This window comes from Pleurodeles waltl, chromosome 3_1 (assembly GCF_031143425.1).
Source record: "Pleurodeles waltl isolate 20211129_DDA chromosome 3_1, aPleWal1.hap1.20221129, whole genome shotgun sequence".
Classification (NCBI taxonomy): domain Eukaryota; kingdom Metazoa; phylum Chordata; class Amphibia; order Caudata; family Salamandridae; genus Pleurodeles; species Pleurodeles waltl.
The window spans coordinates 150,354,107-150,375,272 of NC_090440.1; the positions used below are offsets into that span (position 1 = coordinate 150,354,107).

Genomic DNA, 21,166 nt, shown 5'->3' on the forward strand with positions numbered 1-21,166 from the left:
TAGAGCAGCCCTGTGCTTTATCTACAGTGAAACGTCAAGAAAGACCGATCAAGATGACCTTTTTAAATTATATATTATTATGTATCATAGTAGTATTCTCTGCATGCATCTTTAGCCTTGCAGATGTTTCTGTTTCCAGTATTTTGTACAGTAATCTGAACGTTATGTCTTCTAGGTTGTGTTGATCAATGCCATTAAGGATGTGGCCAGGGCCCTTGGCGATCTAATTGGCGCTACAAAGTGTGCTGCCGGGAAACCAGCTGACGACCCATCAATGTACCAGCTCAAAAGTGCAGCCAAGGTGTGTATGGGAGCATATTTTCATGTATAGAGTGCATGTATGTCTTGAGTTATGTGATCGAAGATTGTTTTTTTGGCATAAAGTAACCCAATGTGCCTCCAGACAAGGCACACTAGCCCTCTGTATGTATCTGTTGCAGGAGCATGTTACAGTGGTTGACACTCCAGTGTCTTTAAACCACACCCAGTATTTTACAGTTATCTTGTTTCACTCATGAATACTTGTGCCCATGGTGCTTTGGGAGATGCCAAGTTCTACACTAATGCTGCTGGTATCACAGAATGTGACATCCATGTGTTAGGCTGTTGCTACATTCATATATGAGAATCAGTTTCTCTTCTCTACATCTATGCATTTAGGGAATTAGGAAGAATGTTGATATCTTCTCAGTTTTAACAGATAATATTTTATTTCTTTAAGCGGTTCTTCATTCAGTGTAGCTTCTCTGAAAGCACTTATATTTAGGAGACACCTGGCAGACTAGCATAGCAAGTTTGCCATTAATTCCTATTCCGATGTTATCTTATGTGAAGTATGTATGTTTGTTATCTGAATTGAAGGCCTGCTTCATGATCAGTCCCAAAACTTAAAACAAAAGAGGTGAAAATCTTCTTGACGTTTGACCACCCTCAGAGGGTTACAGCACAGTCACCAGAAGGCTTTATGGTCTGAATGACCCTTGTCAATGACAGGAAGAAAGAGGATAATGCAACAGTGCACTGGAGAGTGACAAAAACCTTCAGTGTTGTTCCTTCTTTAATAAATAGTTGGCTCTCTAGGCCTGAATTCGAGATTTGTTTACTGTTTCTCAAATTCTTCCTTTACGGGGTAAGGCTGTGCCTTTCTTCTTGGCCTGCTGGCATAAGGCTGGTGGTGTCAGTCTTGAAAGTGCTATGTCTCAGGCATCCTTAAGTGCCATTTGCCACGGCTTCTGGAATGTTGGTTCATTTGGCAGTGATTAAGGGCCCTTGTTTTGAAATGATTCAACAAGTTGCTGCACTGGTTCATTGAGCAGATGGAGCTATTGGCACGCTGGTGAGTGGGCAGTGGGTTCCACTCCCTCCTTGGTTAGGACTGTGTTCCTTGCTAGCAGAGTTCCACCTCTCTACTCCTACTAGTATATCTTCTAATACTGAATGTTATTTAGTCTAGTTCTGATTTCATATCCGTCACCTGCTCTGATCATACAATAATGGTGCTTTCCAAAGATAAGATTGTGCTATTATGGTGATTGAATGTACCTCTTTATGCACTGTTATTTGTTATTGGGCAACATTATTATGACATTCTTCAGCTGTGTTCTAACTGTGGTATTCAGCTCTGTTTTGATTCTGTGGTATAAGGAGCTTCGGTGCTCTATGTTTAACGTTCATTGCTAGTCCATAAAGAAGCACGGTGCCATGGAGAGATCAATAGTAACTGTCTGGTGTGCCTGTATTGTCTTACAGTGCACATGGGATCCACATTCTCATTAGCGTTCATTGATTCTTGCTTTCAGGTCATGGTTACAAATGTCACATCTCTCCTGAAGACCGTGAAAGCTGTAGAAGACGAAGCCACTCGAGGTACAAGAGCACTTGAAGCCACGATTGAGCACATCAAACAGGAGCTTACGGTAAGGGGCTAAGTGCATTGCAGTTTCCAAGTACATAAATAAAACAAACAAGATTTATAACAGCCAGTAGGCTCGACTCTGCTTACATGTGGTGCGGTCAGGCATGCACACATACAGTAATACAAAGCTATTTGTACTGTATTTTTCTTACATCCATCTATGCTCTTTGTATCATGTGCTCAGTGCAGTCGCATGCAGGTCACGAACCTTGCACTGTTTTATTGTGCTTGTAAACTCACTGCCAAAGCATGGATGTCATCCTTAATAATGCATACTTTTTCTCATATGTCAACGTAGTCAATCCCCTGCTTTAACACTAGCTTGACAATCTGCCAACAAAGACTACTGTCACTTTTATTTAATGTGCTTTTACCATGATTGAAAGTTTAAAATAGGGTAATAACTAAGATGAGTATTCCCACCTTCCTTAACTGAACATGGAGTAATTAAAGCTTCCATCATGTTCTGAGGAAAAGTCCCTGACTCAGGTTCATGGTGCTCAGAAGACCCTTCTGATTGGCTGAATAGCTTAATTTGAAGAGAATGCTGGGACCTCATTATCATCTTACATTAAGGCTTTTTGATTATCAGGCCATTCAAGGAAATAAGTATCCAGATTTTGAACAGGGTGGCCCTACCTTTGTAGGACAAAAGATTGGCAGGACGTTTTCAGACCTTCTTGACATATTTCCATTTTGTTGCCAATCTTCTGTTCAACACATTTTTCTAAAAAGGATAAAAAAGCCTTTTAGGTAAATAGGACATGGCCAATAGCACATAGTGGATGACCTGTTTCATTACCCTTTGTGACAAATAATGTTTTTCTGACAATATTTGCTTTTGTGTATGCTCTTCTATTGTCCAACGTGTTGGTTTAACTCATTTGCGTGGTCTTTAGCCTTCCCATAATTAAAAGAAGCATTGCTATGAAGCACATGCACAATAATCCTGTAGAAGTATTCAAGATTTTCCATCTACTGACCCTCTGAAGTCCTTCTGATCATTTATTCACCTATGCTGATTTTGAGGAAGTCCAGTTGTCAAGATATGAAGTGCTTGTTTAAGGAAATTAGGGAAGTAAACAGAATGGATGCTGCAGCTCTTTTGCTTCTATGGTTCTGACTCAGCAAGTCCAAGGACCACCTTTGTGCGACTAAGCAAGCAGTTTTGCAGTCGCTCACCTGATCTTGGGTGCTTTCCCAAATATTCAAAAGAGAATGCTCAATAGTTATTACCTGACCTAAGAGTTTTTCATGAAATCGAGGAAGAACACAAGGCTTTCTTAACCTGCAGTGTTGATGGTACAAAAGATTAGAATAAAGTGCTCTCAGACACCTACAAAGTACATGTAACTAATACAAGTAACAAAAAGGTCACTTATCGGTTGACATCATTTTGTAGCTTATCATGGCCGTGGATTGTCTCCCTGAACAGGTTGGCTTCAAGAAAACTCAACTAAGCTGTCTCTAAAAGGTGCATATTTCTGAAATCCATATCTTAAAGGCTGTCTAAGTGAGAAGTGGATGCTAAAGATTTAATCATATGGCTGAGGTTTTGATGGCTAGTAATGAGCTGAGGCAGAGGAGGAGTGGAAGCAGCATAAGATACTTGAGATGCTTGGCCTCAACCAAAAAACACTGATTGTAACATTAGTTTCGAATGCTTGTAGCTTAAACACTGTTCCACAATAGCTAGTAGTTTTATATGGAAAAATAGTATTGAAGTCAGTTTTGAATGCAGTCACTCGGATGAGTTAGAGTACAGTGATAATTTTGATATAAAATGTTATTGTTCAGTGCTGCAGAATTCACAGCATCTGCTTCCAAGAATGGGATGAAGTTAACAGCCCCTGTACAATGAACCTCTGGCTGGAGAGAACTGCCTGTTGATCATTATATTGGAGCACGTACCAAAGAAAGTTGCTGGAGCATATGAAAGGATTCAAACACCCAGCTAGATTCCCTTTGCTTCTTATTAAGAATATACAGTCTAAACAATTATATGATTCTTTAAGATTAAGAGATTACAGTTTAGTTTTTGGCTGGTTAATTTGAAGTACAAATCAGTGAGCAAGATATCAGATTTGATGTATAAACTTGCAGTGAATCTCGTCTCATGGGAAAGTGTTGACAAGTGAATATGTAGGACTACACAGTTGAGAAAAAATAATATGGGTGCCTGTAAAGGGTTCTAGGCTGCAAGTTGCTGTACTTATCCATGGCTTTAGAAATTATGGTCCATTTTCACCAAATGTATCCTCCTTCCTCTGTCGGCCAATCTCACAACCTATGCTTTTAGATTCCACTTGTCTGCATTCTTTTTTTTTTTTTTGATAAAGAGAATTTATTTGTTTTGCATGAAACAATAATGTGTACAAATTAACATGATGCCAACGGGCATTAAACAATGATGGTCGAATCCTAAGTCCCCGCTGTACAGTGTTGATAAATATAATACACACTCTAGAAACCTAACAGCCTGCCATGCCCTCCCACTTCCCCCATATCTTGTTATGTTTATTTAAGCAACCTCTGGCCTCATATACAAGTTTCTCTCACTGCGCACACCAGTCCACCCCCGTCTCCATTTAGTCAGTGTCGGTGCATTCCTGGCCTTCCACTCTGCCATTATATCCCTCTTGGCCACCAGGCATGCCACCCCTAAGAAGGTCTGGTCTGCTCTTCGCAGCCCAATGTCTCCCATAACCCCCAGAAGAAGGGGCAAAGGCAACCTCTCCACCTCTTCTTGTAAGACCCCAGAGATCTCCTGCACAACCGCTTCCCAATAAGCCGCTATTATCGGGCATGCCCATACCATGTGGAAGAAGTCAGCTGTGGGGCTCCCACAACGGGGGCATTCCGCTGAGGGGCGGAGGCCCGCTCTGTGTAGTTTGTCAGGCGTGAGATATGCGGTATGAAGAAAATAGGTTTGTATTAATCGGAGGCGAGTGGCCATTGTAAGAGAGCGTGGGGCCATCAGTGCTTCTGTCCAGTCCATTTCCTCCATGGGACCCACCCAGTCTTCCCACCTTTGGTGAAGTCCTCCCTGGGTGCCCGCCGCGACGGTAGTTAGGGTGCGATATATCCGGGAAACCCCTCCTCTACCCAGGTTTCCCATCAGAGCCTTGGCTTCCATGGGGCTATGCTCGGGTATGGTGTCCCCTGCCTGTATGTGGACTAGGAGGGCATGACGCAACTGAAGATACCGGTGGAACTGTGTCTTGTTCAAAGCGTATTGTTTCTGGAGGTCCTGAAAGGACCGCATATGTGACCCTCCCCAGATATCACCCAGAGTAGAGATACCTATGTTTTCCCAGTTCTGAAAGCCCTCCAGGCCTGCCACATGTACCAGCTGCCTCCCGTGCCATAGCGGAGTCTGTTGGGTAAGACGTCTCCACCACCCGTCACTTTCTGAGCCGTCCGCCATCCCTGTAGTACCACTTTGGTCACGTCTGGGACATCTGTGGGGACCGGAGTCCCGTATAGGGTGCCGAAGATCCGTGGGTAGCCCATTGTCTGTAGTTCTAGTTGATATGCGGGGTCTGTCCACCCACCTCCCACCCAGTCATTAATTATGAGTGTATGCATCGCTAGGTAGTAGTATTGGATATTGGACATGCCCAAGCCCCCGTCGTATATGTCCCTCTGACATGTTTTAAGCAACAATCGTGCGCGAGTGCCGCCCCATATGAATTGGCGCGCTAAGGAGTCCATCTCCCTGAACCATCTCGTGGGGACGGGAAGTGGAAAGTTCTGCAGGAGGTATAGGAGCCTGGGGAGGACCATCATCTTGTACAGCGCTATTCTGCCAAGTAGATTCAGGGGAAGCGCCTTCCAGCGCAAGAGATCGGACTTGATTTTCTTTGTTAGTGGCGTGATATTAAGTTCCCACGCTAACTCAGGAAGAAGTGAAATATGTATTCCTAGGTATTTGAAGCTGTTTTTCCGAACTGGGATGTTTCGTTGCCAGTCTATACAGTCGCGAGAGCGGTGTAGGGGAATTAGCAGGGACTTGGCCGGGTTCAGGATCAGTCCCGAGGCTTCTGCGAAAAGTCTCAGGATCTCTAGGACGCATGGGCTGCTTTTGGGTGGGTTAGAGATATACAGGAGAACATCGTCCGCGTATAATGCCACTCGGTCCTCCAAACCATAGGGCCAGTGCCAGCCCTCGATCAGTGGATCGCTTCTCAGTAGTATCGCCAAGGGTTCTATTACTAGCGCAAAGAGTAGGGGGGATAGTGCGCATCCCTGTCGAGTTCCACGGCCAATGGGGAACGGGTCGGAGACTACTCCGTTCACCCGGACTCGGGCAGTCGGGTTAGAGTATAGGAGTTTCACTAGTCCTCGGAATTTAGGTCCGAGTCCGTTCTTATGCAGGACCTGTTCGAGGTAAGACCAATCCACTGTGTCAAAGGCCTTTTCAAAATCAAGTAAAAGTAGTGCCAAGTGCTTGTGTGACAGAGTTTTGTGGTGCGCCAGGGCCAGATTTAACCGCCTGATGCAGTGCCTAGTACTACGGGTAGGCATGAAGCCACATTGGTCAGGGTGTACCAGCGTGGGCATTACCTCCTTCAGTCTGGAGGCAAGGATCGAGGAGAGTACCTTGATTTCAACATTAAGGAGCGAGATGGGTCGGTACGCTGAGCAGTGTCGTGATGGGGGTTGGGTTTTGGGGATCACCACAATTGTCGCTTGGTCAATCTCAGTGGGGAAGCGGCCTTGGTTTTCAGCTTCGTCGTACATGTTAAGTAGGTGGGGACCCAGGATGTCGCTGCATTTACTATATAGTTCTGCTGGGAAACCGTCTGGGCCTGGGGTTTTGCCCGTTGCCAGGCTGGCTATTGCATTGCTGATCTTTGCGAGGCTAATGGCCTCCTCCAGTCTGTTTCTCGCCTCTGGGGACACCCTAGGAAGGGTAATATCGTTTAGTAGTGGGGTCTCTCTCTCAATGGCGGGGCGCGGGTGCTTGGCATATAGACGAGTATAGTAGGAGGCGAATCTCTGTGCAATTTCTGCAGATGTTTTGACAAGGGAGCCTGAGTCCTCTAGGATCTCAGGTATAATTCTGTTGGCCATGGGGCGGGTGGCTAGCCAGTGCAGCAGCTTCCCGTTTTTATCCCCCCATCCGTATATTCGGGCTGCTGAGGCTCTCCACATGTGTTTGGCCGACTCCAGCATTATATGTTTGATATCCTCTCTCACCCTAGTCAGTTGCCTCATGGTAGAGGCCGATGCCGAGTTTACGTGCTGGCGTTCCAGTCTTAGGGCCTTGGTCTCCATTTCAGAAATCTGGGAATTCTGGTCTCGCTCACGGGACCGAAGGATGTGTTTGGCGTGCCCTCTAAGAGTAGCCTTACAAGCGGCCCATATTATTCCCGGGGATCGAACCGACCCTACGTTTAATTCAAAGTATTGACTAAGGTGATTCCTGAGCTCCTGCGTGTAATCTTTATCCTGTAGGTGCCAAGCATTCAGGCGCCACATAGGCCGCCAGGTGGGGTCTACTCCGCCCAGTCGGATACGTATTGGCGCATGGTCCGAGAACCCTCGAGGGAGAATCTCCACCCCGCAACGTTTAGGAAGTCCAGAGCGGGCATAAACACAAGGTCTATTCTGGATTGTGTCTGGTGGGCAGCCGACATGTGCTTGTATTGGTGCTCTCTGGGGTGCCAGGTGCGCCACACCTCGCACAAGCCGAGGCTCTCCGCCCAGTTGCTTAGGGTTGAAGCCCTCTTAGTTCTGTTGGTGGTGATCTCCCCAGATACGTCCAGAGTTGGGTCAAGGACCGCGTTGAAGTCGCCTCCCAGTAGGGTGGTCCCTTGGGGAAGTCCTGAAGTCACTCGGTGGAGCGAAAGTAGGAAGGCGTCAAGACCCGCTGGAGGAGCATAGGCGCATACAAGGTTTAACGGGTGTCCCTGAAGAGTCCCTGTGACTACTACGAATCTACCCTGTGGGTCGGACTGCGTGGCTGTGATCACCATGGGTAGAGATCGGTGAAGTACGATGGCCACCCCCCTAGAGCCTCTGGAGAATCCTGCGAGATATACTCTATCATATCCTCCTCGCGCAAGCATAGGGCATCTGGACCCAAGGAGGTGGGTCTCCTGCAGGAGGACCACGGAGGGGGAGTATCTACGGAGAGTCTGGAATACTGCTGACCTCTTGATCTTGTCTAATAGGCCATTTACATTCCAGGAAAGTACTTGGGTCATTGAGGGCCAAGCGTGAGATGTGTAGGTGCTATACAAGGTTTAGTGTGCGGGTGCGAACCTAGGGACGACCATTTCAAACAATTCGGTGGAATCTTAAAATTACAAACCGGGCTAACTAACTCGTAGCCCTTTAAACCTAAATCAAACTCCCCCCCCCCCCCCAAAACCCCCCTCCTACCCATACTCCCACCCCAGAAGCATCTGTCGCCCAAATACCCAACCAGAACCAGACAGCCAGTAGAGCTGTCATTGGGGTGGAGTGGTGCACCCCTCCTTTCCTTCGGATCAGCTGCAATTAACGGTCACAAATCGAGCATCCGACACCATACATTAGGAATTCTCCAGTGTCGTCAATGGCAGTCCCACCGGGGCCCGCTCGAGCACACCAAGCGCGGCCAGTCTCCCCCCGCGTCCAGCGAAGGGGTCGCACATATCCTGTCAGCCGAGCATCGGAGATTGACTTAGGCGACCGTCTTCCGCCGCCTGGGCTGGTGTCTGAGGCCCCGGGAGAGCGTCAGAGGTATTCTCAGTCTGTGGGTCCGAGTCTTGGGCCACCTCATTGTCTGCAGGAGTGTTCAGGTCTTTCCGCCTACCTCTCCGGGATCTGGTGCGCCGCCGGCTCCTCCGGTGCCCCTCTGAAGAGGAGGGTTCGATACATGGGGTTTTCCCAGTAGTTCTTGGGGGACCTTTTCGGGCTCCGATGCCCTCCTCCGTCAGCCAGTCCCATGCCTCCTCTGGTGATTTGAAGAAATATGTTTTCCCAGCCATGAGAACTTTGAGGTGTGCGTGGAAGAGGAGCATGTACGAGAGTTGCATTGCCCTGAGTTTTTGTTTAACAAGCTCATATGACCTGCGGCAGGTTTGGACCTCTCTGGTGTAGTCTGGAAAAATTAGGATTTTGTGATTTTCCCATTGAAGATCTTCCAACCTTCTCGCTTCTTTAAGGATATTGTCTCTGTCTTTAAAGTTAAGAAATCGTGCGATCATTGGGCGCTTCAGGCCGCCCGGAGGGGGGCGAGGTGCGAGCGCCCTGTGGGCTCGTTAAACTGCGAACAAGGGCGAGAGGGATTGGTCTGGCATCCACGATTTGATCCATCTCTCTAGGAACTCGGAGGCCTTGTCATCCTCTGTGCCCTCGGGGAAACCGATGAAGCGTAAGTTGTTGCGTCTTGCCCGTTTTTCAGCATCCTCTGCACGGCGGTGAAGCTCGTTGGTTCGGGTCTGCATCTGGGCCACTTTGGTTTTGAGGTCAGACAAATCGCTTTCATTCTGAGAAACTCGGGATTCCACCTAAGTGATTCGGTTTACTGCATTTCTAAGGTCTTGTCTGATGAGGCCCATGTCCACGCTTACTTCTCCGATTTTGGTTTCCACAGCCGTCTGTGATGATTGGATAGCTAGGAGAATGGCGCTCACTCCGTCCAGGGCCGGACCCCCGCTGGCTGTGTCTCCCCCTCCCCGTTGGCCCGTCGTCGTCGTGAACTGATCGATTTTTTGCTGGGAGGGTGGAGGTTGTTTGTTCGCCTTGTCCTTTCCCATCGTGGCGCCTGAGGTGAGGGTCAAGTGTGTCGCACTCTCCGTATTATGTTTCCAAGCCCAAGATTTCAGTTTGTTTTCAAGTGTCTTGGACCAGGGAAGGTTTTGACGCGTTGCTCCGCGCGGGGACGGTGGGATGTCACTGTCTCAAGGGCGTCCTCCAGTCTCTTTTACTCTCCCTTGGGCCCTGTGGAGGCATCTCTTGTCGGCGCCGCTGGAGGGCCGGGTCGTTGGTTCCCATCTGGTAGCTCCCCTCCTCGCTCCCCCTGCTTAGTTGGGAGGGACTCGCTATAGATCAGGGCCCAAGTCCCCCCATACCCGGGATCTGGTATTTCAGTGGAAGGTCTTGTCTCGCCACACGTTGGCCTCTGATTTCCAGATCTTTTTCGACAAGAATTAATTATCTATGATTCGAGGCCTTAAATTTCAGACTGTTCTGGGATGTGTTCCTCCACATCTCGGATCCTGGGCTGCTCCTAGCTCTTGTTATGGGTCTTGGCGAACCCCCTCTGGGTGAAGGTCTGAGGGGGAGCAGGAGGTGGGCCACCGTGTGTCCCCTTCGTTGTGACAGAGACAGGAGAGGGGGGTATCACAAATCGCCGACCACCTCTCCTTCCTCCTCCTCTCCTGGGCCTTTGAGTTGTGCCTTCGTCCTCTCGGGGGCTCCCGCCCGACCCCCAGCCGGGTCTTGATCCCCCGCGCGGCCCCAGCCCTTATTTCGTGTCAGAAGGGGGCCGCGGGGGAAGGGCGTCAGCTGCGGCGGCGGTCCTCTTGTCCTCGCCTGGCCGCTTCACTTCCGTCTCGCGGGCATGGCAGGACAAATGGGGGGTCTCGGCTTCCCGGCCTGCACCCGCGGGGCAGTGCACAGGGGCAGGGCCGCTCACCTGGTGCTTTCTTTCTCGGCCGGGGTTTCACCGGCCTCCCGGCCACAGGGATCCGCCGTCGGGGCCCGGACCGGGCTCCCCAGGGGCTCTCGCCGCTCCTTCAATTCGCCGCATACGCCATCAGCGAGGCCATCGGCCCGACCTCAGCCCAGCCGGGTGCATCGCTTAGCGGCCGCCATCTTCTTTTCCCTTCCCGGGATCGGCTGGATCTCCGCGCGAGCGTGGGATGTAGGATCCTCGTTCGTTTGCCGTATACGACCCCCCATGAGACCCAGGGTCACAGGGGTGCCCGAAACGGCGTCTTTCTGCTCCTTCGGACCGCGTTAACTATGGGCGGATGACATAGGGGTCTAGAGCACTCTGAGTGCGACCGCCATCTTGACGCCCGAAGCCACGCCCTCACTTGTCTGCATTCTTAGAACAAATATCTGATTTATTTCATGTATGTCATATGTCAGTTAAACCTGAGAAACATTATGTGCATTTCTTTGTTATTTTTTGCTGAAATTAATATTCCTAACTTTCATTCTTTCCCATTCCGAATACTGATGATCACTAAGTTGGTATTCCTAAGTAAGCACATATTTCTTTTTTTAATCTAGTCTTCACTGAGCGGGCTAAATTAGCGCTCAGTTTTTCTTCTCATATTTCATCATTTACTGGCTTCCTTTTCTTCCTGATTGGATGCTTCTTGCTCCAAATTCCTCACCTTTTAGGTATCATCAGGCACCAGACTGGTTACGAAACTCTTGTTTCCTCATCATTAAGGTGTCATGCACCCTAAAGTGTCCATTATGTTTTCCTCCCATCTAAAAAAGAAAAACACACACACAGAGGAAGAGGAATAAGAAGTAGAATTCCTTTTGCCCTTTCAGAAGGAGGTTCCCAGGAATGATCTGGGCCTCGGCTGAACAATTGGCGACCCAAGTGTTGTCTTTCTTCACTGGTCTTGTTCCTGTCTTTGACTACACCATCTGGTGAGGCCTCGCAGGTGGCAGCTTTTGATCATATGAAGCTTGATGCGCTTCCCCCCTCGGGGATGTCTTCAGCTTCCACATTACATTCTGGTCCTTCAACATTAACATCAGTGCAACCTACCACAATGCTGTTGGATCCTGTGGTACCACCCCTGTTTGAAGTTCCTCAGTGGTCACCATGGCCAAACAAATTCTTGCCTCTACCAAGAAAAGAGCAGGGCCCTACTCTGGTAACTATTCCCCTCCTTAACACCTTCCCAAGGTAAAACCACGTGCCTGCATGAAAGAGGTTTTTGACTTTGATTTTCACACACTGGAAGTGCCTAGGTTGTATTATCAGCACAATGAGGATGATGACCTAGAGGTAGACAATTTGATTCTGTCTCATGATGTGTACACTGGTCTTTCCCCTGACATTCAAAGACAAGTGCTCTTTGTAACTTTCCAGAGCCTTTCTTCCTTTACTCTTTAAAGGCTCCTTCGCAGGTCATCCCTTCTTTCACGTCCATTGTGCAGTACACAGTCAGAGTTTTGGGGCTGTTATGCTTGGACAGCCTGCTCCTGTCTCTCTAGGGCTGTTACTATCCCTTGCTGAAGCCATGCTGGATTTGTTCATGCAGGCCTTTGAGAAACATGTTTATGGTGCTTTGCTAAGACCATGGTCCTCAAATTCAAAATTCTTATTGGTGGACCCATTGGCAGAACGTCTTGTGGTCCAAGCTTCTTTGGCTGAGCTCCACTGAGTTCTTATTAGATGTCCAAGCCAATTTTATATATGTGCTAGATGAAAGGAAACAGATTTTCAGCTTTTTAAACATTTCAAACAGTCTATGGCCACAGCTTGCTTCGTGTGCCTTGCTTGCATCTCTTGTTATGCTGTTTCACCAGCAGTACCACAGGTTTTGTGGCTTACAGGCAGTTAAGCACCGGCAACCTGTCCAACCCCTACCTCAACTCATTCAGCAGAACATGGGCAAGGGTTCCAAAGGATGACAGCAGTGTCATTACTCCTGCTCCTTCACCACAGATGCCGCTGCAGGAAACATTCACCTTGTTGACAGGCATTTGTTGCAGTTTCTATACCAGTGGGCATCTTGGTTCATTACTGGGTGCTCCACCTAGGGTATCCCATAGCTCCCTCTTTTTGCCCATATTCCTGCACTCCCTTCTTGATGACAAACATTATGTTGCTACTCTGCAAGAGGGCTACCTAGAGATGTTTGCAGCCATTGGGAAAGCTCTGTGAAGCTATTCATGCTATTTCCTGGTCCACAGAAAGGATGATAGCCTGCAGCTAATCTTAGATTTGAGTTTGCTAAATTCCTTTATATAAATTACATATTCAAGATTCTCTCACCTACCTGGTTGGTGAAGATGCGCTCTTCCAAGCTTCAGGCAAGAGATCTCCACCATCTAGGCTTCTCCATCAGTGTCCAAAAGTTATAGTTGCAACCCTTCAATAGCCGCCTCTTCAGTGGTGAGGTTTTGGATACTGACCTAAGGGGAGCGTTTACCCAAGGCAAGGGCCTTTGGGACGTTTAGGCTAAGATCTCAATCTTTCATCTGATTGTGATTCTTGCCAACAATTCTTAGGATTCTTGGACTGTTAGCCTCTTGTTTTTAATCTCAGGGGAGGTTAAGAATGGATTTTGTAGCATTGGTGCCAGTGGCTTCAGCATTATGACCTCTAGGCAGAAATGATTGCTTTTGCGCAGATAGTGCATGATCAACAATGGTAGCCCTTTTGCTTGCTGTCTGCCGAGGTGATCGTAGCAATGGATGCGTCTCCCCTAGACTGGATAAGGTCATCTCGAGAGAGGTCATTCCAAGGTCTTTAGTCGCTATTCAAAACAGAAAATGCACATCAATGCCTTATTTGAACAAAGCAGTGTTGAGCCAGACTCCTCTGATTGGAAGTGCTTCACTTTTGGAGAGTGACTTTGGTGAATATGGTTTGACCCCCCCCCAATGACACATCATTTAGCAGGCACCCTGAATGTGGGACTGGATACCTGGAGCATGTTCTGCTGGGTGGGCCATTACATTACATTATATTGAGGTCCTTCAGATGATGTTTGTGTGCTGTGGTATGACTTCTTAATCCTGTACTCCTCTTCTGCACGTTGTAATTTTCCCACCAGCATGCTGTGGGAGATGTGTTGCATCTGACATGGAATATGGATGTGCATCATGCATTTCCTCTTGTTTAAGTGATATTTCAGGATGCCTCCAAAGAAAGGTCCTTATTGCAGCGGGTTGGACAAGGGTTCTAATACTATGATCTATTGGCACTCACTACATTATCCACCCCTGACTCCCTTACCAGATATCGAGGATCGTCTGTTGCACCGGATGGTCAGATGCTGTGTCTCATCACTTGCAGTCTTGAGCTGCGTGCTTGGAGATTAAGCAGGGAGCACCTCTGATCTTCTCAGCAGTCTCTGACGTTATTCTACTGATGTGTCAAGTGTCAGCCAGTTTGGTTTATGCAGGATCCTGGATGCATTTTGTGTCCTGTAACGCTTCAGAAAAGTTGGACCTATTCTGGTCCAGGTTCTCTCATGTGCTGTGCTTCTGATCTTAGCTTGCTAAGTAAAGAGTCAAAGGTTACTTGGCCGACACGTTAACGTTCTTGTGTTCGCCTGAACAGCTTTCCCTGGTAACATCAACTTCAGCGGTTTGCCTCTTGAAATGTTTGACATGTTTCCTCACTGCCCTATTTGTTGTTCTGCAGTAGGACTTTTAATCTAACTTTCACGGCATCACCATTTTAACCAATGCATATGTGCCCTATGAGGCTATTGACTTTGAAACTATATTTTTGATTGATCCTGCCGTACCTTACAGGGGCCACTGAGACGTGGTCCCTCTCGGTTCAGCCTCTTTATGCCACGTAATGCCAGGGCAAATTGATGTTGCTCACTGTGAGTCTTTCAGCCAAAGTCTGTGCCCGCATTCCATATGCAACATCCTACCTCCTTCCTGTCTTTCCTTCCTCCCATCTTACTTCTAAAGAATAGGAGAGGTTTCATAGGCTAGATCCTAACATGGTGCTTAGCTTTTATATAGACCGAAGGAAAGAAAGCCCGGTGGTTTAGCAGTTTTACAAGACAAAGGGCAGAGCTTGCTACCAAACTCATAATTTCACATTGTATTGTCATTTGCTTTATAATGTGATATATAAATATATATATATATATATATATATATATATATATATATATATATATATATATATATATAGTGGTAAAGAAGGGTCCACTAGAGGGCATTAGGATTCACTCAACTACAGATTAGGTTCCTTTCATAGCACTGACCAGGGATGTACCAGTGTCATGCTGCTACACGGTTTTCTCCCCATTCCCTTGTATTGCATAAGTGGTGAGTAGAAATGGCCACATTGCTAGTTCATGCCTATGTATATCTTTGGTGTATGGTGACACTCTTTACAGTCTTTCTGTTTGACACACCGGCTGCATTGGTATTGCTTGTAGAAGCATTCTAGAGGCTAGGAATCTGCAGAACAAAGTATCCATCAGTATACCAAGCGTCTTACCTTAGAACACATCTGTCCCATCTGCCTTCTTCATGTTCTGAACAGGACAAGCTGATGGTAAGTTTTCATGATAATTCATGCAGGTAAGGGTTTTAGTACCCTGCTCATTTTTCTTCTGTTAGTTCTGCTCTTGCATCTAGCCTCAGTAAGATGCATGTAGCATTAATGGAACTGATGCTAGTGCATGGTGTGGCACCGTATATGGCTTGGGTTGTCAATAACCAGTGATCTTTGGAGCCATGACTGGAGCTGGAAGATCCACCCACAGCACTGAGGAGCTAATGCCATGTTAAGTGGTTTGAATTGTGTCTGAAACTTAAAGATATTCTAAAGGGGAGGGAATTTCAGAAAGATGGGGAGGGAACATTACCACATCTAAGTAACTTGTTATTTTCAATGTTACTTTCTGAACATTAATTTCAAGTTTCCATTTACTCAGGGCTCCTAGAACCCCCTTATATGTCAAATTTTTGCCACCTCCCTCTTAGATTGCTTTGAAATTATGGAATGCTCACCCAGTGTGTGTACATTATCATCTCGACCTTTATTTAGAATAGCTCTCTAAGAACATTTGTCAGCGCTGGCATTATTGTCCAAACTCATACAGTACTCACATTTTGTTGTACTTTTCTTTGCTGTTACCATACATTTTTGATCTGGTTTTAAACTGGCAATGTAGTTGTATGAAAGTGCCCTATAAATAACATGAATCAATAAATTAATTTTAACAGTCGCCTCCTATCAAATTTCTATGGCAACAAAATAAGTTTGAGCCAGTGTGTCCCTCAAAGAATGAAACAAAGATTTACAGATTTGAGATTTCAGTTAGTTATCCCTGCATAAAAAAGAAAAGAAATGTAGAGAGGAGAGAAGTTTGAACACAATTGCAAACATTTTTAGTAAAAAAATAAAAAAAGGTCGATGTCAAGTTTGCTAGTGAGGATGGCTGAATCTCCTACCAAATGCTGAATCCTATACGCTGAAATCCATGGCCATGAACTTGTTTGCTAAAGTTTGTTTACAGAGATTGCTGGTATTGGTAAATCTGTGATAAGTCCATTATAGGATTAGGGATCAAAAATAGTTATGTAAAAGTGTGCTCTTATTGGGTAATGAAATGTCTGGGTGACCATAGGCAACTTGTGAATGAAGTTCCAGGTGGCTGGATTGTTCGCAAGGATACATTTCTTATGGAATGTCAGTAGCCCTGATAGTTACCCCCTAGTAACCCTCTACATTTGTCTAGCATCAAATTACCTTTAGGTATCTAATCAATGTTATGACATGGCCCTGAAGAACTAAATGTGTATTCCATGTCTACATTCCCTTGTCTTTTTTATTCTCTCTTTCGCCCCCCTTCTCTCACAATTATATTAAGACATTAGTCCTTGTGATGTTTGATATAAGCCTGCAGTAAATTTGTGACTGTTGCAATGAGCAGTGTATTATGGTGAAGCAGTCGGCTTAGAATTGTCGGAATACCTGGGAAACCCATACCCTTACACTGGTGTGCCTGTGGTCACACTTACTCCATGCTGCTTACTACACACTGACAGTCAGATAGTTTTCAGAGAGGCTTACCTGACATTAGACATGCATGCTCTGCTCTTACACCTACAGTGTTAGTGCTCATAAGGGCCCGGGAGCTCAACCTCTGACCGAATGCAGCTGCTGGCAGCAAGGCACCATTCACAGAAAGCGCCTCTCTCATACGAAAGTCTGAGTTTTCAATGGTCGCAAGATTTGCTTGACCTCTGAAACCAACATGGCTCTCTCACTGAGTCCAGCAGTGAAGGCCGGGCACTGACCTGTAGGACAAAAAGAGCCATCTCAGCAGCAAACCTTGTTTATGGCGCGTAAGGTTCAACCCAGACATTACAGGCTTCTGAGCACTCTGTATTAGGAGCAGCCCATTATGAACGGGTAAATAAACTAAATCTATTTGATTTTCTTTGTTTTGAAGGTCGTGAACGTCACATGCACATGAAGTCCTGAAAAAAGAGCTGTAGGCTAACTCATTCTAGTCCATAGATAAAAGTGCTGTCTCAAAAGCGGTAGCTTACTATTTAAATTGTTCTGCTTGGCAAGTATGTAATTGTTAAGCTAACTGCGGTGGGACAATTTATTCCGTCAAAAGGTTTGCATTCTTCTAAATTCCTGCCTGGCTTTCCATTGGGGCCTTTTGCTCCGTTTTAGGTGTAGAGTGTGAAGTTTCTGCAGAGGTACCCTCAAACACCCATTGAGCAGAATCAGTGCATATATCAAGTGATTGTGCACGTCTGATGCTTTCTAGCTCCTTATAGCAGCAAGGCTTCACACGTGACTTCGATGAGAAAGTAGTAACTCAGCAGAGGCTACAGTCTTAGTGACATGTCATTTCCTGTAATGATATTCAGGCCATTTCAGAGTTCTGTTGATACACCAAATAATGGCTTAAGTGATTATCCTCCTTCTGTGGCCAATGCAGTACCACTGTGCCAACTAGGGGTCTGTTTTACTTGCAAGCTCCAGTAGCCCTTCTGCCAACTTAAAACAATTTATTTCCCAGTCATTGTCCAGATTTCCTGGGCTACAAAACCAGCTGTCACCGGTCAGAGCAGTTTGGACTGGCCCTGGGGGTTTGTAGATGAAGCAGGGTTCTTTTTTTGCAGCCATTACCTGGAAGACCATCAATAATACTGCAAAGTGAGGATGTGGGTGGGAGGGTTTCACACAGGCAGTATGGTATCAGAATATCATAACCACAATATTGGCTGGAAAAGGATCTGTCCTAATATACTTTACAAAAACACCATACCATTGGAGTTAATAATAGAAAATCTATGTCCAGTAGGACATCAGTTTTGAAAATGATATTTAGGACAAAATATTTGTAACTGACAGTGGTTTTGCTACTGGTATTCTGATGCACTACTTAGAGCAGAGCGTTGAGCTAGAAGCCTCTCCCAATTCAGCAGGAATAGCAGGTTTTGGGAAGGTCGGTTTGGGAAGGAAAATTGTCGAGTTGGAAAAAGCCAGTCTTCCCAAAAAAGAGTCACCATTTTATACACAGGGTCGAAATGGAACTGCAGTGTAACCTTTTGTAAAACAAACACACACTTCTGCATCTGCCCACCCATTATGTAGGCAAGCAAACAAATTTATGGGAACTTGATTGACCTTTAACCAGGGAAGGTCAGTGGGCATCCTCCACCCACAGGTTTAGAAATGGCCTAATTGCCTGACTATGAAGCTGCTGCCACCCATCCCCTATCACAACATAGTCCGTTCCAAGGATGTTCTTACCGGCCTACGAACAAATCTGCCGGCTCAGCCCAAGTGTCCAGACTAGCCAGACTATGGAATATTCAGACACCGAAATTCAGACAGGAAACAACAAATTGTCTGTTCCCAAGATAAACTCCCAGACAGCTGGAATGACAGCAATTAAAGCTAACACATTTTCAGGGCCTATGGGCACCAAATCCGAATTTCCATAAGGATTAACAGCCGCAACAAAGAGAACAAGCATTTGCAATGCAATGGGTCTCAAGTTTGCTCGAGTTAGAGCTATTAGCGTTGTAAATTCCTAACTGGACTTTTCTTGCCACATAACTTGAAAATGAAAAGTAAAGCAGTTGACATAAGCGAGCCGATTCAAAGTGCCACAGCCACCATGAGCATGAGCGCAAAGGAGAGGAGAGACACAAAAGAAAAAAGCTTGCTCGCAGTCAAACATATCGGCAAACGTGCAATTATCCATATAACATGGTAGATGGTCAAGGCTGTAACAAAACTGCCCCAAGGAGGGAAAAACAATAAAGCATTTACCAATGATAACAAAGGTTTTTTGAAAGGCAAGCCCATGAACGAGTGATGGTGATGGGCATGCAGTGGGCGTTGTTAAAAGCTCACAGATAGATTTCAACACATCAGAGCACTTGCACGCTCAACCTAAAAACTACCGATTACCCACAACCTGAAATGAAGAGATACGTATTCTTCTAGGATTCACCCAGTTACCTACACCTAAAGTATCTCAAAGAGGAAGGAAAACCCTCAGTTGCACAGAAGATATTCCTCCCAAAATAATTAGGCTATAGCGATCCCAACCATGTTATTCCTCACCATGTTAGACAGGCCTTTCATATCAATTGAATGTATTATTAGTCCACAATAACTTAACCACACAACAACAGATGAAAGGCATTTTAACATAGAGATCTACTATACACAGCAGGTGAACCGGAAGTCCCATTCCATCGCCAAATCTTCCATCGCCTTTCAGTACTAATCACAAGGATTACTTTAACACAAGCCTTCCAGGTGGATATCTGCCTCTGCCGCTTGCGCCCAACCTACAATAATAGCTCAAAGTGGACTCGGCTCTACTGTAACCAGCCTACAAAGTTACTGAAAGAAAAAAATTGCAATCAGGTATCTGTAGAGCTAATTTATAGCCACTAACCTACTATTAAGCTGCACGTCTGTTTCTCACACTGCCTTCATCCATCACACCGCTAAACGCCACACCGTATAGACAAGATAACAGTAATCTGGTCTCTCACATGTGCCACAAAAATGCTTACCACATAGACACACCTGTTACTTAGCCCCCTTACAACCACAAGGTCCTGAAAGATCTTTATTCCTACCGACCACACAGTATTATAAATGCAGTACAAAAAAAATTATGCTTTGAATTTACGGTTATTGAAAGACTAACTTATTGTTGAACTCAGGTAATGCAGCCTCTGTAGTTCTTTTACAAAAGGCAGCAAAATGGCCTTTCCTGCATACCTTTCCCAAGCACTAGTGTCAAGACTGATAGGGCTAAGCTGACACCTTTTGTAGTCACAGGGCCCAACAAACCATAAGTGGTTAGATAGGTTTTTAGGTGTTTTTCAGGGGCAGATTTGCATTTACAACTCCTCTGCTATGTCAGTATTAATCCAGGAATGATTTTCGTCCTTGTGAAAGCAGGAGTATATCCCACGAATTGAGTACCTTCCCAGGTGTTATTACACTGACCTTACCGTCACTGAGTAGAATGTAGGTCCTCTGGTGCCAGCTTCTCACTCAGTCCTGGTAAAGATGTTATTATCCTCCACTGGATGCTCGCTACTTGAAGAATTTGAGATTCTGCAGAGGAGTGAAAGGATACATGGGAAACATTATTTGGCTTAATAGGGCCATCCAGTGAATGATCCCATGTTATGTCTCAAAACCCAAACGGACACCATCAAAAAATTGAATGCTTGTTGTTATGTTATGCAGATTTGTAGAGGGCACCATCACCCAGGAGATAATCCTGGGGCTGAGCAGGTGAGAGTCTAGGCACACCTAGGGCACAGTGGGCTACTCGAAAAACTAGGTCTTCAGCTTCTTGCGAAATTCAAGAAGTGAGGAGGAGGAGGCTTTAAAGTGCAGTGGCAGGTCATTCCATGCTTTTGGAGCAATTTAGGTTGCGTGTTTTTGGTGGTTATCAGAGATGCAGGACTGGGTAAAAACTGTATTTTTCTACACTGAACAAACCCTGTAACATAAGGCACTTATTGTGTTTATCGGATTAAGGGCCTGATTTACAGTGTGGCGGGCGGGTTACTCTGCCACAATGTGATGGCTATCCCACCCGCCGTATTTCGAGTCCCATAGGATATAATGGAATCGTGATGTGGCAGACGGGATATCCGTCATGTTTGTGACAGAGTAAGCCCATCCGTCAAACTGTACATCAGGCCCTAAGCCCATCATTCTGACGCGATGTGTTCCATTCTTCTAACTGAAAGATGTATGTATGCATATGGTATTTCTATGGTGCAACGGTAGCCAAAAAAGCAGCAGTGTTGTACATGGTCAATGTCAGTACAAATTATGAAATTACATGTATGTAACACAGGGTGACTAAAATTGCACGTTACTGTGATGTCCTCTCAAGCCTGGGTGAGAGTAAGCGCCCCCGGCTTTCTCCCGCTGCCCTTTTGCTCCTGTGGATTAGCAGCACGCCGATGCATTTAGTGAGCGCCACAGGATGCAGCTCCTGGCGGGGAGCACACAGTGCGTAGGGGGAAGGGCTGGGAAGGAGGCTGGCTGCGCTGGTGCACCAG

General features: G+C 46.1%; 1 protein-coding gene across 6 annotated transcripts in view; it reads left to right on the top strand.

Annotated features, from left to right (window-relative positions):
- Nucleotides 1-21,166, top strand: part of TLN2 (talin 2) — a 1,094,076-nt gene that overhangs the window by 970,555 nt on the left and 102,355 nt on the right. For all 6 annotated transcript variants that reach the window (XM_069221982.1, XM_069221985.1, XM_069221980.1 and 3 more), the window contains 2 exons: nucleotides 176-301; nucleotides 1,800-1,916. In XM_069221982.1, the coding sequence (XP_069078083.1) occupies nucleotides 176-301; nucleotides 1,800-1,916 (243 nt within the window). The remainder of the gene's footprint in view (nucleotides 1-175; nucleotides 302-1,799; nucleotides 1,917-21,166) is intronic.